The 16,925-nt window shown below is 25.3% G+C and overlaps 8 protein-coding genes across 8 annotated transcripts; 3 read left to right on the top strand and 5 right to left on the bottom strand.

Moving 5' to 3' along the window:
* Window positions 1–59: 59 nt before the first annotated feature.
* On the bottom strand, window positions 60–714 carry DICPUDRAFT_159192 (uncharacterized protein; the record flags this gene model as incomplete). The annotated part of the gene is made up of 3 exons (XM_003294174.1): window positions 60–243; window positions 432–566; window positions 593–714. The coding sequence occupies 3 exons, from the start codon at window positions 712–714 to the stop codon at window positions 60–62; spliced, it is 441 nt and encodes a 146-aa protein (XP_003294222.1).
* A 1,586-nt stretch (window positions 715–2,300) lies between these two features.
* Window positions 2,301–5,222, bottom strand: DICPUDRAFT_99888 (uncharacterized protein). The gene is made up of 2 exons (XM_003294173.1): window positions 4,921–5,222; window positions 2,301–4,838 (listed from the first exon to the last, which is right to left on the bottom strand). Exons 1-2 carry the CDS (start codon window positions 5,193–5,195, stop codon window positions 2,369–2,371), a joined length of 2,745 nt encoding a protein of 914 aa, XP_003294221.1. The 5' UTR covers window positions 5,196–5,222; the 3' UTR covers window positions 2,301–2,368.
* A 200-nt stretch (window positions 5,223–5,422) lies between these two features.
* Window positions 5,423–7,114, bottom strand: DICPUDRAFT_84709 (uncharacterized protein; the record flags this gene model as incomplete). Its single annotated transcript, XM_003294172.1, has 4 exons — window positions 5,423–5,629; window positions 5,701–6,692; window positions 6,760–7,009; window positions 7,082–7,114. The coding sequence occupies 4 exons, from the start codon at window positions 7,112–7,114 to the stop codon at window positions 5,423–5,425; spliced, it is 1,482 nt and encodes a 493-aa protein (XP_003294220.1).
* Window positions 7,115–7,350: 236 nt separating this feature from the next.
* Window positions 7,351–7,644, top strand: DICPUDRAFT_13673 (uncharacterized protein; the record flags this gene model as incomplete). The annotated part of the gene is made up of 1 exon (XM_003294177.2): window positions 7,351–7,644. A coding segment is annotated over one exon (294 nt), but the record flags the coding sequence as incomplete, so codon positions are not given.
* A 765-nt stretch (window positions 7,645–8,409) lies between these two features.
* Window positions 8,410–11,708, top strand: DICPUDRAFT_159187 (P-type ATPase; the record flags this gene model as incomplete). The annotated part of the gene is made up of 2 exons (XM_003294176.1): window positions 8,410–9,414; window positions 9,492–11,708. 2 exons carry the CDS (start codon window positions 8,410–8,412, stop codon window positions 11,706–11,708), a joined length of 3,222 nt encoding a protein of 1,073 aa, XP_003294224.1.
* A 444-nt stretch (window positions 11,709–12,152) lies between these two features.
* On the top strand, window positions 12,153–14,102 carry DICPUDRAFT_159186 (uncharacterized protein; the record flags this gene model as incomplete). Its single annotated transcript, XM_003294175.1, has 4 exons — window positions 12,153–12,359; window positions 12,443–12,866; window positions 12,912–13,371; window positions 13,448–14,102. The coding sequence occupies 4 exons, from the start codon at window positions 12,153–12,155 to the stop codon at window positions 14,100–14,102; spliced, it is 1,746 nt and encodes a 581-aa protein (XP_003294223.1).
* A 124-nt stretch (window positions 14,103–14,226) lies between these two features.
* On the bottom strand, window positions 14,227–15,282 carry DICPUDRAFT_43101 (uncharacterized protein; the record flags this gene model as incomplete). The annotated part of the gene is made up of 3 exons (XM_003294171.1): window positions 14,227–14,579; window positions 14,655–14,735; window positions 14,796–15,282. The coding sequence occupies 3 exons, from the start codon at window positions 15,280–15,282 to the stop codon at window positions 14,227–14,229; spliced, it is 921 nt and encodes a 306-aa protein (XP_003294219.1).
* A 234-nt stretch (window positions 15,283–15,516) lies between these two features.
* DICPUDRAFT_90570 (uncharacterized protein) lies at window positions 15,517–15,993 on the bottom strand (the record flags this gene model as incomplete). The annotated part of the gene is made up of 1 exon (XM_003294170.1): window positions 15,517–15,993. One exon carries the CDS (start codon window positions 15,991–15,993, stop codon window positions 15,517–15,519), a length of 477 nt encoding a protein of 158 aa, XP_003294218.1.
* Between the last annotated feature and the right edge of the window lie 932 nt (window positions 15,994–16,925).

Raw genomic sequence — 16,925 nt, 5'->3', positions numbered from 1 at the left:
TTCTTTTATCTATTTTCGAATGCTGCTTTAGCGGATTTGGTATGAGTATGAACCAAAGTCTAATGATACCGGTGATTTGCTGCTGAAGTAAATTGATAAAGATTATATATTGCTTGAGTAACTTTAACTGGATGCCCTTTGGAGAGTGACAAGAATTTTTTAATCATTTCAATGAGTTGGTTTGTGTTATATTCTTGGATTAAATTTTTGGCTCCTGTAAAATTACCACTTGCAAAACTTGTACTGAAACATTTAAAGTCCAATTCTTTTTGTAATGATATGGTGATTCCATTCAATGCATGTTTAGTTGATTCATATGCAGAATATTTACCGCCAAGGGTAGAGTATCCAAGGTAAGATTATATGTTTAAATTTAAACCAGAAAGTTGTGCTTTGAGATATGGAATTGTGTGTCTTAATTCATTGTATACACCAAATAAATTGATTGCATAATCTTTTGAATATCTTCTGCTGATAACTCTTCAACACCCCCAAATAAACCATATACACTGTTATTTACAACTACATCAATTCTACCATGTTTTTGAATTGTTTTATTTACACTTCTTTTTGTTGTGAAAAAAAAACTTACAAAGAAAAATAAAAAACTACATCACTATTAGGTGATAAAGCTTGTGTTCTATTTTGGAAATAAGCGCATTCTGAGTTAACTGTTTCTAAAATAAATAATAATAATGATATAATAACTTTCATTTTTTTTTATTATTGATATTGAAAAAAAATTTTAGAATTCTAAATTTATAAAAAAAAATAAAAAAAAAAAAAATATTTTAAAAAAAAATTTATAAAAAACTTAAATCCCAAACACTTTTTACATACAATTTACTAACCTATGTAAAAGTAAATATCTTAAAAAAAATAAAAAAAATAATCATTTAAATTTTGATTTATTATGAGAGTGGAAATTATAATTTTTTTGTTTTAATGATTAACCAAACATGTATTTTTGGCTTTTTTATTAATATACTTTTAAATTTTTTTAGTTATTTAAGTTATTAAAATTCTGGTTATTTAATTTTATGTTATTTGTAATTCATCGATAAGGTTCTGTAGCTTTCCCATATATAAATAAAATATATTTATTAAAAAAAGATTAAATATTTATAACATATTTGTTTATTTTATTTTTAATTTTTTTTATATTTAACCTATCTATTTTTGGAACTATGCTATCATCCAAGATATTATTTTACCCAATACAATCCGTTTTAACCTTTATATGAATATATTTTATAAAATTTATTTTATATTATAATATATAATAATAATATTATATAAATATTTTATTTCTTTTTTTTTTAATAAACCATAAAATTGTAGAGTTCGAAAATTATCGTTTCCGTTTATCTTTTTTAAATAACCCTGAAGAAATTATCCAAAAATGACTATTTTTTTCGAAAAAAATTAAAAATAGATAAAAGTGGATAATAAAAAAATTAAAAAAAGATATAATAATTTATAAAAAAAAAAAAATAGAATTGTTATAAAAAAATTCAAAAAACCTAATGTTGATGCAATCTAGTTATTTTGGGTCTATTTTATATTTATATTTATAATTTACTATTATAAAAAAAAATAATAGTAAAAAATAATTCTATGGTGATAACAAAAAAATAAAAACAACTTTTAGAATTATTACATTTTTTTTAAATAAAAATATGATCTATATTTTTTTTTTTTTTAAAATATTATATTGTCATTTTATTATTGAAGAGGTGTGAGTAAAAGACTCTTATTAATATGGTTTTGTGAAGATTTTTGAAAGGAAAATAAAAAAAATATAATAAACAATATAATTTAAAAATAAAAAAAATTTAAAAATCTAAATTCAAAAAAAAAGCTCCCATATTAATTACAAAAAAATTAAAAAAAATAAAAAAAAAAGGGTGAAAAAGAAACAAATTATGATTTGCGTATTTGAACTGTTATTTTGGATCTATGGCAAATTTTAAAAGTGGATAAAAATGAATAATTTTTTTTAAAAAAAAAATAAATTAAATAAATTTAAAGAGATAATATTTTTTTTAAAAAATGGATAATGAACACGATAACGATAATCGGTAAAAATGGAGATAACGATAATTTTAGAACTTTATAAAATTGTAATGTTTAACAGGTTCAGAATCATCAATGGTAAAATAGGCGACAGCGAATGAACCTGAAATGGTTGAATTTATAAAAAAATCTTTTAAATAAATTAACTTTAATTAAATTTTATATTCTTTATAATACTTGTAAATGGAAAAAATGCTTAAGATTGTTTGAGTGGTAAATATATAAAGTTTTTTTTAAATATAGTTTCTTTAAAAAAAAAACTTTTTATTATTTTTATATTTATTGTAATATTTTAATCATTTAAAATTGTTGTTAAATAAGACAAATCATTTTGATAGTTCCAAAAATTATCCCAGAATCCAAGAGCATAAGCACCAGCAACGCCTTGATAGGGGAATTGTTTACCCAAAACTATATAGTCTGGCATTGGGAAAGATGACTTTGTTGGGAAATACTGAACAGCATTTGAGAAACCATATTGATCGGAACCTTCAATTACAGTAACCATACAACCAACCCTAAGAGTTGAATTACATGATGCTAAAAATAATACACCCAAACCCTCTTGATTAAATTCAATATTGTTTAAAGTGAAAGAGATGTTGTTTGAATTACCACCAAACTGAATTGGTAGATATTTAATTGATTGCACTGCTTTGTTTGTATTTGATCCACCCATGAAGATAACATTATAGGTTTCAAAAAGATTTGAATTAAAATCGGTATCTGGAATAACAGAAACAGCATATCTTAATTGGTAAAACCATACATTAGATAAATAAACACCTAGCTGTTGTCTTTGAAAGGTTTGTTGTTCGCTACCAATTGTACCATAAACAATAATTATTGGATATTCGACTATTTGAACCATTGGACCATAATTAAATGGGTTTCTTTCACTGTATTGCCAATTTTCATCGTTACAAACTGACCATTGGTTATTATTATTTAAGTTACAGTAATGGGATGGATATTGGAAATATGGCAATGTTTGAGTTGATTTACCATTTACAATTGTAATTTTAGTTGGTTGTTCATTAAATTGATAGAATGAGAATCTTCTAACATTTTCTATTGCTAAATTCCATGACCCATTTGACTGTTTGGTGACTTTAATTTTTGCAACTTTATAGTTTTGAGTTAATTGTAATATTTTAATACCTCCTTTGCCTTGGAATGAGGCTGGATTGATACATGTTACTAAAAATGTTGTTGGTAACTTTGGAATTCCACTTAAGATATAACGATTGAAGAATGCCTGCATAGTAGCATCATCAACAACACCATTAAACCAATGACCCTCACCTGGGATTTCGCTTACAATACCTTTTGTTGGATTATGATTAAGTTGATTATAGAGTCTATTTAAACGTCTTAAATGATATGGTGGTACATTATCATCATCACTACCCATTCTTACAATTAATGGAATATTGATTAGATGTGGTGAATGGAAGTCAGAGTCATTCTCGCTAACCACGGCATCAAAAATATAACGGAGCTTTGGATGTGACAATGAGTAACCCAATCTTAAAAAGTTTGGGGTATATAGTTTCATATCGATCCAACCTGCTGCAACACTAAGTGAAATTGTACGATCTGGGAAAATTGTAGTAACAAAGTGTTCTGCTCCATGCCCACCCATTGAATGACCTGCTATTTGTAATCTATAAACATCGCATTGATAATTTTGTTTGTCTTGAACCCCTGGTAAAGAACCACATAAGTATTCTAAAGCATATATTGCATTTTTAACACCACCACTTTCCCAATCAAAGCCATAGTTTGCACGATTTGTTGGGAATAAAGTCCAAGAATAGTTTTGTCTCTGATATGCACCAGTCCATGCTTGTGATTTAGCATCCACACCAGCACCATGAAAAGTTAATAAAACAGGGCATGTATTGTCGCTATCAATTAGACCATTATTGGGACTGAAAGTTTTAGAACATGGAGACAATGGAGGAGTTGCAGCGGCGTATTGTACAGATTGATCATAGTCTAAAAATGTGAATGTGAATGGTTCACCAAATGATTTACATGAGAAATTAAGGGTGATCGGATTTGCATGATTAATTGAAAGCTCTGAACTAATATAAACCATAAATGCATATGTTGTACCTGCAGGACAGTTAACTTCACCTGATTGGTTGGATACTTTTAACATAAAATTAATTGGTGTAACTTGACCAGGTTGGAGTGATGGTGATTGATTCCCATTTGAAAGAGATGATTGGGGTGTAAAAATTTGTAAATCAACTAAATCCGACGCTACTTGAATTGAAACGTCGTTAATGGTTTGGTTCAAAACATTTAATACTGATATTGAAATAAAAGGTGATGCAAATTGATTATCAACAATATCTGGAACAATTGTATTTTCATAGATTACCCAAAATGAATTTGTATTTTCTGGTGAATTTACAATAATGGTATTTACAATACACCCAAAACCAGCCTGTTCAGAACCTATTACTCTTACACGCACAGTATGTTTACCCTTGTTTAATGTGATGGCATTATAAGTGAGGCCCAATTGGTATGAATCCCCTTGCATTATTATATCATCTACAAAAAACTTTGAAACCCCAACACAAGTAACCACATAATTTTCATTATCACCTTCGACATCAAAATCGGATAAAGCCCAACCACTAAAATAACTGCCACTAGATCCAGCCCATGACTCTATTAAATCCCAGTTAACATTTGTAAAATTTACTGTAACATAATCATTTGTAGTAATTTTGGTCCATCCAACTCTAATGGGAAAAAATTTAGAAATTAGTAAATATTTATAAAACATGTATAATATAATATAAAATTATTAATATTAATAATTACTCTCCACCAAATACTAAATCGCTTGGATAAGTTGAGTTATCAGCTCTTGGTATACCAGTAATTCCACCATAAGCAGCTAAAACATCCACATCTTCTCTTGGTGCACTTGGAAATGGTGCTAGTACATCCCAATCTGTTAAAAAAAATGAATCCTTGATTAATGGTTCATTTTCTTCATTATTAAAATATTTATCTAATTTCGAATAAGCACTATCCAAATTTATGATTAATATTAATAAAAATATGATTTTAAAAAAACTATAATTATTGTACATTATTATTTCTATGTTCTCAAATATTTGTTATTCATTTAAATGAATAATTTTAATTTTGTGTTATAATTAATACCACCACAAAAAAAAAAAATAAAAAATAAAAAAAATAAAAAAACCCAAAAAAAAAAAAATTTGGAAATTAAATTAAAAATAAATTAAAAAAAAAAAACAATTTAAACCAAAATGGAAATTAATTTGATTAAAAATTAAATAATGAATTTTATTATTTATTTATTTTGTCTTGATGCTTTAAATCTTGATTGTTTTGCTGGAGCAACTGAAGGTGCAGGTGGTTTAATTGGATCATCAATTGGGAATAAATCTGTATCTTTTTCTATAATATCACCAGAGAATGCTGTATCTTGAGGTGGATTTGGTGTAGTAATAGTTTTATTTGTTTTAAATAATTCTTGCTTTTCTAAATTTTTAATATACTATAAAAATGAAGAAAATTATTAATATTATTATTGATATTATTGACTATAAATAAAAAAAAAATACATACCCTTCTTGGATCATTTTCATCATTTTCATCGTATGTAAATACTTTATTACTATTGTTTTTGCTATTATTGGAATTGTTATTAATACTTGTTTTTAAAATTGATTTTGGTTTAAACTTATCAGTTGGTTCTAATGGTGGTGTTGGTGGTTGTGGTGTGTCAATATATGAAATTCTCTTTTTCTTTTTTTCGTTATAATACTCTTTTAATTCTTTAACTTCTTTTTCTGTTAAATCGTGACCTGTTTTATCAAAGTGGAAATCCCTCATTTCTTCTAAATCGTTGTCATTAAAGTCAACTTCCTCTTCAATATCACCATCTTCCTCTTCTTCCTCAATATATTCTACATTTGGATCATTTATATCTACTAAGTTTCCATTTTCGTCATAATATTCGTATCCTTCTTCTTCGTTATAATATTCACCTTCGATATAATCCCCCTCTTTGTTTCTATTTCCTTTATTTCTTCCGCCTTCGTTATCTTCATTATCTTCATACTCTTCGATTTCAACTTCGTCTTCATCATCATTGTTATTGTTGTCGCCATAGTACTTGTAACCCTCTTCGTCATCTTCATTGTCATCTTGATCCAAATTTACACCTTTAGAGAATTTTTTATTGAAATCTTCTTCATCATAATCTTCGCCCATGTTGTTTTCTTTGGTTTCTAATAACTCTAATCTCTTTAACATTTTATCAAAATCGCTATCACTTTCTTGTTTCTTTTGTTTATCTTTTGCAATTGATTCTTTGGTTGGTGCTTTTGATGCTTTTTCTTTTTGCTCCCTTTCAATTTGCTTTTGTTTTTCAACGATTTTTTCTTCCCTCTTCTTTTCCAACTCTCTTTCTTCATCTGAATCATAATCTTCTTTAATCTCAATGATATTTTCATATTCTTTTTCAAGAACTGATTTTGCTAAATCTGATGAAAGTGTCGCTCTTTGTTTTAATGCTAAAATTTGTTCATTTAAATCTTTAATATTATTATTAATATCTAAAAATAAAAATATAATTAGTATAATTTTAAAGCTACAGTTTTTAATGTCACAATTTATAATTACCGGTATCTCTTCTTTGAATAATATCTATAGTTTGTTTAGTGGATCTTTTTGCAAAATAATTATCACCTAATAATATTAAAATTTCATTGGTACTCTTAATATTTCCTTCAAAAAATGCTAATTTGCCAAGTGGTACCATAATTTTAGGTTGTAATGTATTTGGTAATTCTGAAAGAGTATTAATCAATTCTCTATATTCATTTTTTGTACCCTGTAAACTTTTGATATGTTCCTCATATTCAAAAATTTTCTAAATAAAAAAAAACAACTCGTCAGTATTATATATCATATAATTAATTGGTATTTTCTAATATTATCATACCTCTTCATATCTTCTTTGAAGCTCTTGATTCATTTTAGATTAATTAATTATATACAATGATTATTGAAAAAAAAAAAAAAAAAATGAAAACGAATTTTTTTTTTTTTTAAATTTTTTTTTTTTTTATTATTTTTTTTTTTATAAAAAAATTAATTAAAATATTTTTTTAAAATTTTTCATTTTCATTTCCAATTTTAATTTTCATTTTTTAAAATCGATTGTTTATATACACACACACACACATTTAATATAAAATAATGCAAGCAACAACAGTAGCAGCAAGATATAGTGGCCTTCAAAAAGAAGTTTTATCTCTTTATAGGAAATTTATAAGGGCATCACAAAATAAAGATAAAATAAATAATGTATCCCCTAATAATAGTTCACAATCCATTACAAATTATATTAGAAATCAATTTAGATTAAAAGCAGGTCAAGTTTCAAGAAGAGAAATAAATAAAATAGAATTACTTTTATTAAAAGGAAGAAGACAATTAGAACAGGTTCAAGACCCACATTATTCAGGTTTTCAATTATCTTCATTTTCACCAAAATTAAAATAATTATAATATAAAATTACACTTCAAAAATATTTTAATAAACAATACAATCACATCAATGTTATATAATGTATATAATAGAATAAAAACAAAAATACACCTTCGTTAAATCATATTCCTAAATTGTAATAACATATAGTCAATGAAATTTGATCAAATTTAATTAATCATAGTAATAATAATAAAAATAAAATAATCATTACAGTTTTCAAATTACTAAATAAAAACCAAATTAAATTATCATAATAATTTAAATTAGTCAATTATTATTTCTTCTATTCCATTCTTGTCTCTTTCATTTAATTTTCATTTTTTTCAAAAAATTAAAAAAATAAAAAAAATAAAAAAAAATTAAAATAAAATAAAATTTTATATATTATAATAAACACCACTTTATTTGTAAAAAATTGAAATAATTAAAAAAAATTACTTTATGTGTGTGATAGGTGTGTGGGTAAGATAATATATTGTGCATACAAAAAATAATAGTAAGTAAGTCTTGCCTATCAATTTTAATTTAAATTTCTATTTTTTTATTATATTTTATGTAAAATTATTAAATTATTTTAAAATTAATAGTTTATAATATTTTTATAAATTATAATTTATAATAATAATAAAATAAAAAACTTGATAAATAGTTTTTTTTTTTTTTTTTTTTAATAATAAACAATAACAATAACAATAATAAATATTTATTTACATATATAGTATCACAATAATTATTATTATTTTTTACTAATTTTTTTATTATTTTTAAATAAAAAAATGAATAATAATAATAATTATGGTTATAGTCAATTACAATCATTTTCAATAGAAAATGATATAACAAAAGATGAATTAAGTGATTATTTATCAAATGACAATTTACAAGGAATTAAAGATAAATACAGAGATATAGGGAATTTAGCAAGTAGGCTTGGATCAAATATTGAAAGTGGTCTCACTTCAAATGAAGCATCATCAAATGAAAGGATAGAAAGATTTGGTGTAAATAAAATGAATGAAATTGCACAAAAATCATTGTTTTTCTTTATATGGCAAGCTATTCACGATAAAACATTAATAATATTAATTATATCGGCTGTGGTTTCAATAGTATTGGGTCTAACAGTAGAAGATAGAAAAACTGGTTGGATAGATGGTACTGCTATATTAGTCGCTGTAGTAATTGTAGTGTTGGTAACTGCTGGTAATGATTATAACAAAGAAAAAAAATTTAGAAAATTAAACTCCATTCGTAACGAAAGAAAGGTGTCTGTAATAAGAGGTGGCCACTTATGTAGTATTTCAATTTATGATATTGTAGTCGGTGATGTTGTCAAATTAGAAACTGGTGATACAATTCCTGCTGATGGTATTTACATTGGTGGTCAAAACTGTTCGGTAGATGAAAGCTCTATGACTGGCGAATCAGATCAAAAGAGAAAATCAAATGAAGAGCCATTCTTTTTATCTGGTTGTCAAGTATTGGAAGGTTCTGCTTCGATGTTGGTATTGGCTGTGGGTGAAAATTCACAATGGGGTAAATTAAGATTACTCTTACAATCTCCAAATTCTGATACTCCATTAACTCAAAAGCTCGAAAAATTGGCCGAAACCATCGGTAAATTTGGTTTAATTGCTGCTATTTTAACATTTGCCGTATTGTTATTAAAGTTTATAATTGTATTTGTAAAAAGTAATGAAACTTGGCATTGGAGTCAATTAGGAACCATTGTTGGATTTGTTGTTACTTCAATTACAATTATTGTAGTAGCAGTACCAGAGGTATGTAACATAAAACATAAAATATAAATTTTTATAATTTTAAATTTTATATTAATAATTTAAATTTTTAAATTTAGGGTTTACCATTAGCAGTTACAATTTCATTAGCATACAGTATGATGAAAATGATGAAAGATCAAAATTTAGTACGTCATTTGGAAGCATGTGAAACTATGGGTGGTGCTACAAATATTTGCTCAGATAAAACTGGAACCTTAACTCAAAACAGAATGACAGTTGTAAAGAAATTTATTGGTAAATATATTGAACCAGAGGATTTAAAGAAAGGAAAATATGATGAACAGTCATCATCCTCAATTCATTCATTCTCATCACCTCAAGAAATGAATAGATATGGTCACCAATCAGGTACAGCCAGTGATATGGAAATGTTAACAAACCCAGATATATCAAATTTATTGGCAGAGTCTATAAGCTTAAATTCTACAGCATTTATAGAAAAGCATAGTGACCGTTTAAATGATCATATTGGTAGTAAAACTGAATGTGCTTTATTAGAATGGTTAGAAACCCTACCAAACCAATCATACGAAAATATTAGACATTCAAATAAATCAAGAATTGTCAAAGCATATCCCTTCTCATCTGAAAATAAAATGTCAGCAGTTATGTTGAAATCAAACAAAACAAATGGTGGCTATATAGTCTATGTTAAAGGTGCTGCTGAAATAGTACTTGGTAATTGTTCCAATATTATTGATAAGGACGCTCAATCTGTACCAATATCCAGAGACGAAAAGATGCTCTTACAAAAAGATATAGAATTATTTGCAAGTGATGGATTACGTACATTAGTTTTGGCTTATAAAGAAATGAAAGAAGATCCTTCTCAATCATCCCCTGAAAACGAAAAATTAATGGTTTATTCAAAACTCACATTCTTATGCTTAGTTGGTATTAAAGATCCCGTTAGAAAAGAGGTACCAAAAGCTGTAAAAAGATGCCAAAGTGCTGGTATTATGGTTAGAATGTTAACTGGTGACAATATTTTAACTGCTAAAAATATTGCTAGGGAATGTGGTATATTAAAAGAAGGTGGTGTAGCTATGGAGGGCCCAGAATTCCGTAAACTAACCGATGATCAATTGGATACAATCATACCACATCTTCAAGTTATTGCTAGATGCTCACCAACTGATAAATATAGATTGGTCCATAGATTAAGAGAACGTGGTGAAGTAGTTGCTGTAACTGGCGATGGTGTCAATGATGCACCACAACTTAAAGAAGCCGATGTTGGTTTTTCAATGGGTATTGCAGGTACAGAGGTAGCAAAAGAAGCATCAGATATTGTATTATTGGATGATAATTTCAACTCTATTAGTAAAGCAGTAATTTGGGGACGTAATGTATACGATTCTATTAGGAAATTCATCCAATTCCAATTGACAGTAAATATAGTTGCTGTATTAATTGCGTTTGTTGGTGCAATAACAAATGGTGAAAGTCCACTTCGTCCAGTACAACTATTATGGGTTAATTTAATTATGGATACTTTGGGTGCATTAGCATTATCAACCGAACCACCAACCGATGAACTTTTCCAACGTCGTCCATATGGCAGATTCGATTCATTAATTACACGTCGAATGTGGAGAAATATTCTAGGCCAATCAATTTATCAACTTTGTTTCCTCTTTTCGATTATGTACAGCGCAAGCTCAATGGTTAGACTTTTCGATTTACCACCAGTCGCACAATGGACCCCCAACGATAAAATGGTGTATCATACAATCATTTTTAATACTTTTGTATTTTGCCAATTCTTTAACGAAATCAATTGTAGAGTTTTAAACAATGAACTCAATGTATTTAGAGGTATTCATAAAAGTTTTATTTTCATTTTAGTGGTACTTGGTTGCATATTTGTTCAAGTTATTTTAGTCGAATTTGGTGGCGAATTCTTTGGTACAAGACATTTAGATGCTAAACAATGGTTATTCTGTTGCTCTATTGGTTTTGGAGGATTAATTTGGGGCTTCTGTTTAAGACTATTACCAATACCAAATAAAGAAAATGTTGTACGTCAACCAAAACAATTAGACCTCAAAGGACTTGGTAATATCAATGTTGATATTGAAAGTCAACCATTATTAGGTCCAAAATCAAAATGGAGAAAAGCAAGAAATGTATTCCAACAAATTAATGTTATTTCAGCTTTTAGAAATCAACCAAGACTTAAAAGAACAAAAGAATTATTCCGTACCAAATCATCAGATTCAACTCCAATATCAAGAATTAATAGAAACTATAGTGGCAGTGGTTTACAATAATCATTTATATCAAAAAAAAAAAAAAAAAAAAAAAAAAAAAAAAAAAATTTTATTATATTAATAAAAAACTCTATTTTTTCACTTATTCTTCAAAAGATTCTTTGGAATATGCCCAACAATAGTTAAATTCATTTTTAAAACAGCAGTATTTAAAAAAATAAAAATAAAAATAAAAAAAAATAAAAATAAAATTCTTTTGGTTTTTTTTTATTTTTTTTATTTTTTTTTAAATTTTTTAGATTTTTAAATTTTTTAATTTTTATAAAAAAAATAAAAAAAATCTCATTATAGAACCATCACCACACTATTATCCCAATAAAACAATACAAATAATAAATAAATAGTATTTTCAATATATATAAAATAATAGATCAAATTAAAATAATAATAATGTTTTAAAAAAAAAAAAAAATTAATATATATTTTTTTTATATAAAAATAAAAATGAAATATTTTAAAATAATATTTTTAATTTTTATTTTATTAAGCTTTATAAATATTTCAAAATCTATAAAAAATACAAACAATAATAATGATTTAGAAAAATATAATATAAAAATAAATAGTTATAATAGTGATTCAACAAGTTCAAACGATGGGTCTTATGTACCAACAAACAATTTATTAAGTGTTTCTGCATTTGTTACATTTGTAAGTTTAGTAATAGTTTTAAGTTTAAAATTTATAGTTTCAAATATTAACATTGTTTTTTTATTTATTTTATAAATATATAGAGTGGTGGTAAAGTTTTATGTAATTCATCTTCACTTTGCCCAAAAGGATATGACTATGTGGATCATTATGCATGTTCATATGAAATTTTGCCAGGAATACCAAGAGGTAATTGGGATAAAGGAATAAAATATTTTAGAGATCCATTTGAATTTGGAGAAAATGTCGATATTGAAGCAGTATCATTTACAATTACAGGTACAGTAGGATGTAGTGGTGATAATATTCAAACAGAGTTGGCATTTTTAATTCACGATTATCAAATTGGTGGTAATACAACTAATATCGTTACTGATTGTTCATGTGGTACATGTGTTTTGACCTATAGTATAGACCCACAACGATACAGCGGTTTGGGTTTTAATAGAACTAAAGATCCTAATCACCCAGCTTCAAATAAATTCCAATTACAAGTTTTAAATAATGGTATTTGTGTGTCTGAAATTTTTATTAATTTTTTTTATAGTAAAGCTACACCCTCCCCAACACCAACTGAAACACCTTCAATTAGCCCATCAGTACCACCTACTAATTCTCCAACTGTTACTCCATCAGTTACACCCACCGATACTCCAACAGTCACACCTACTTCAACTCCAAATAATAACAATAAAAATTTATCACCCCAAGAAAAGAAATATATAATAATGGCTTCAGCAATTACTGGTGGTCTTTTAATTATAATATTCACTTTTGTTTTCATTAGAAAGTGTTTAAAGAAAAGAAAGAAAGCAGATTATATTAGAATTAAAGATGGTAAAGATATTGACATTCATCAAATTAAATTAGGTAAACGTATCGGTAAAGGTAATTTTGGTGAAGTTTATCTTGGTACATGGAGAGGCTCAAAAGTTGCCATTAAAAAATTACCAGCCCATAATATCAACGAAAATGTATTGAAAGAGTTCCACAGAGAAATCGAATTAATGAAGTATGTGTTTATAAAATTTTATTTAAAATATTTTAACAAAAAATATTAATGTTTTATTTTTTATTATTTATTATAGGAATTTAAGACACCCAAATGTTATTCAGTTTTTAGGATCATGCACCATATCACCCGATATTTGTATTTGTACTGAATATATGGAAAGAGGATCACTTTATTCGATTTTACATGACCCTTCAATAATTATTTCATGGGAATTAGTTAAAAGAATGATGACAGATGCAGCCAAAGGTATTATTTATTTACATGGTTCAAATCCAGTAATTTTACATCGTGACTTAAAATCTCACAATTTATTGGTTGAAGAAGATTTCAAAGTTAAAGTAGCAGATTTTGGTCTTAGCGCAATCGAACAAAAAGCACACACTATGACAAGTTGTGGTACACCAAGTTGGACAAGTCCAGAAATTTTAAGAGGTCAAAGATACACTGACAAAGCTGATGTTTACAGTTTTGGTATTATTTTATGGGAATGTGCAACTAGACAAGATCCATATGCAGGTATTCCACCATTCCAAGTTATTTTTGCAGTTGGTCGTGAAGGTTTAAGACCACCTATTCCAAAGGTAGGACCACCAAAATATATTCAACTTATAATAGATTGTTTAAATGAAAATCCAAATCACAGACCTTCAATGGAACAAGTTTTAGAAAGATTAGAAGAAATTGATACTGATCCTTCAATTTATCCAGATATTGAAAAAATTATATAAACAGATTTATAAAAAAGAAAAGAAAAAAAGTTGTATTTAGGAATACAATTTGTAAATTTTTTTGTAAATAAAATAAATAAATAAATAAAAATATATAAATAATTTTAAAAAAAACTTAATAATTTTATTCTTGTGTTGACCAAATTCTAATTGTACAATCGGTGGAACTTGTAATAAATTGATTTTTTGTTGGATGGGCATTAACGTGTGTAATAACATTGGTATGACCCGATAATTTATGTAAGAGTTTGGCTGATGATAATTCCCAAATATAAAAATCGTTATCTTCAGAACCACCAATAATTAAAGAGTCGTTATAATTGCTGCAACTGTTTATCTTGTATGTTGAGTTTTTATGTGATTTATATTCTTTTAGTGTGTCATATGTATCTATATCAATAAGTTTAATAGTTTCGTCTGTGCAACTTGCAATGAAGCATTTCTTATTTTTGGTAATTGAAACTGATGATATTGGAACTATAGTAAAATAAAGAAAGTTAGTTTTTGATGGTTATTATTTTAAAAATCTATGGATTTCTAATGTATATTTACTTGTATCGTCATAGGTGGTTAAAGTTCCCATTCTAACATCATATTGTCTAATCGAGCCATCTACACTACTTGTAATTACTTCTTTTTGAATAAATGAATGTTGAGCATTACCATGGGAATGTCCATGACCATGGCTGTGACCATGACCACTTAAATCTACAGTTTGTGTTGTTTCATTTGTTATAATTGAAGTAATTGAATCTTTTGCATCATCTAAAATCTGTACAGGATTAAAAGAGTTGCTTCTTAAATCCCAAGCTTTAACTAGTTTATCATTTGAACCTGTGAATAAGAGTGATGAGTCATTATTTACACATACACAAGTGATTGTATCGTTGTGTGCATTTTGAAATCTTCTAACTACTGAACCATTTGCAATATCCCATTGATAAAGTTGTTTTTCAGCACATGAAAATAATTGTTTGTTATCTAAACTTGAACAAAAATCTATAATACCATAACCATGCTCTTCAAAACTGTGGATCATTGAACCTTTGTTTGGATTCCAAAGTTTTAATGTTTTATCCTGTGAACCACTGATACAATATGCCCCATCACTATTATATTTTACTGCTGTAACTGATCCTTGATGATTACTTAACACTCTATCACATGAAACTGTAGACATTTTATAATTAATATTATTTATTAAAAAAAAAAAGAAAAGACACAAGATAATTTAATAAAAAAAAAATTAAAATTGAAAAAATTAAAAAAATAAAAAATTAAAAAAAAAAAATTAAAAATACTAAATTAAAAAAAATAAAATATATATATAAATCTAAATTAATTATTATGAAAAAGAATAAAAAAATATATCTTGTATCAATGATTTATTTATATATACATATATTTATTGTTTCTATTTATTGGATTCATTAAATTTTTTAATATATTTATTGAAAATTTGTTGTAATGAAACACACATTTTTGATGGATTATTGGATATCCATGTAATAGTTTTATCTATATTTTTAAAAATGGGATTGTTAACATCACCAATAAAATGGGCTGAGAACCAATTTTTTCCTATATGAGTATAATAATTGGGTTCACCAATTTTTTTTAAATCATCTGATTGAAATATAGATAATAATATTTTTTGATCAGTTTGTTCTAATGCAATGTAGTTCCCTAAACTGTGCACTAGGTTATTGTTTAATTTAAAATCAATCCCGACTTCTGAGTGATTTTTTTGTTCCATATGAAATACAATTTGTATTTTACCAAATTTTTTTGATTCTTTGTATTCTTCTAAAATTTTATCAATTTCATCAAAATTCCATTTCTCTGATGAACTTCCATCAATAATTTCTAAATTATTATTTTCAAATTCCATTGAAAAATTATAATTTATAAATAAAATTAAAAGTATAAAAAATATAAATTTCATTTTTTTTTTTTATCAATTTCTTTATAAATTTTATTATTTTATTTTTTACTATTTATAAACTTAAATATATAAATTTTAAATCTTAATAATTTATTTTTTATTTAAAAAAAAAAAAAAATTTTATTTATAAAAAAAAAAATACATAAAAAAAATAATAAAAAAAAAATAAAAAATTAAAATAAAATATATTTTATCCCAACCAATAAAAAAATATAATAATGAAAAAACTATCAAAAAAAAAAGATATTCCAATTATATTTAGAGTAAATTCGATTTTAAAGTTTATTTTAAAAAAACGTTTTCTCTTTTATTTTTTAAAAAGGCAATATTGGAGTGTTTTTAAATTATTATGTATTGTATATTGTTTATTTACTTTTCTATTTTTTTTTTGTTTTTTTATTTTGATTTAAGATTATCTATTTAAATCAATTAACATTGTTTAAACACAAATTTGTATATCTTTTTTTTTTTTTTAAATATAAAAATATTATTTTTTTAAAATAAAACTAACACTCATATATAAAAGGTTTAAAATGTGGTGTTGGATTAAAAAAAAAAAAATAAAAAAAAAAGTTCATTTCTATAAATTAATAAATGAAGTTATTTTTTAAACACACATTGAAAATCTAGAGCACTACTCACTAATTCTAAATAAAGTAAAATCATTTTATATGATATAAAAAGAAAAAACTTTAATTTTTTTTTTATTTTTTTTATAATAAATAATATTTACCCACACACATATAATATAACCCTAAATAAAAATTAAATATCTTTTTTTTAAAATTTTATTATTATTTAAAGTTTATTTATAATTTTATTATTTATTTTGAGTTTAACTCCACCTCTGACATTAATAAAATATGATCTGATGCTAA

Source organism: Dictyostelium purpureum (genome assembly GCF_000190715.1).
Source record: "Dictyostelium purpureum unplaced genomic scaffold DICPUscaffold_522, whole genome shotgun sequence".
Classification (NCBI taxonomy): Eukaryota; Evosea; class Eumycetozoa; order Dictyosteliales; family Dictyosteliaceae; genus Dictyostelium; species Dictyostelium purpureum.
The sequence above is the reverse complement of the archived record's forward strand: the minus strand, read 5'-3'. Positions and strand labels throughout refer to the sequence as shown.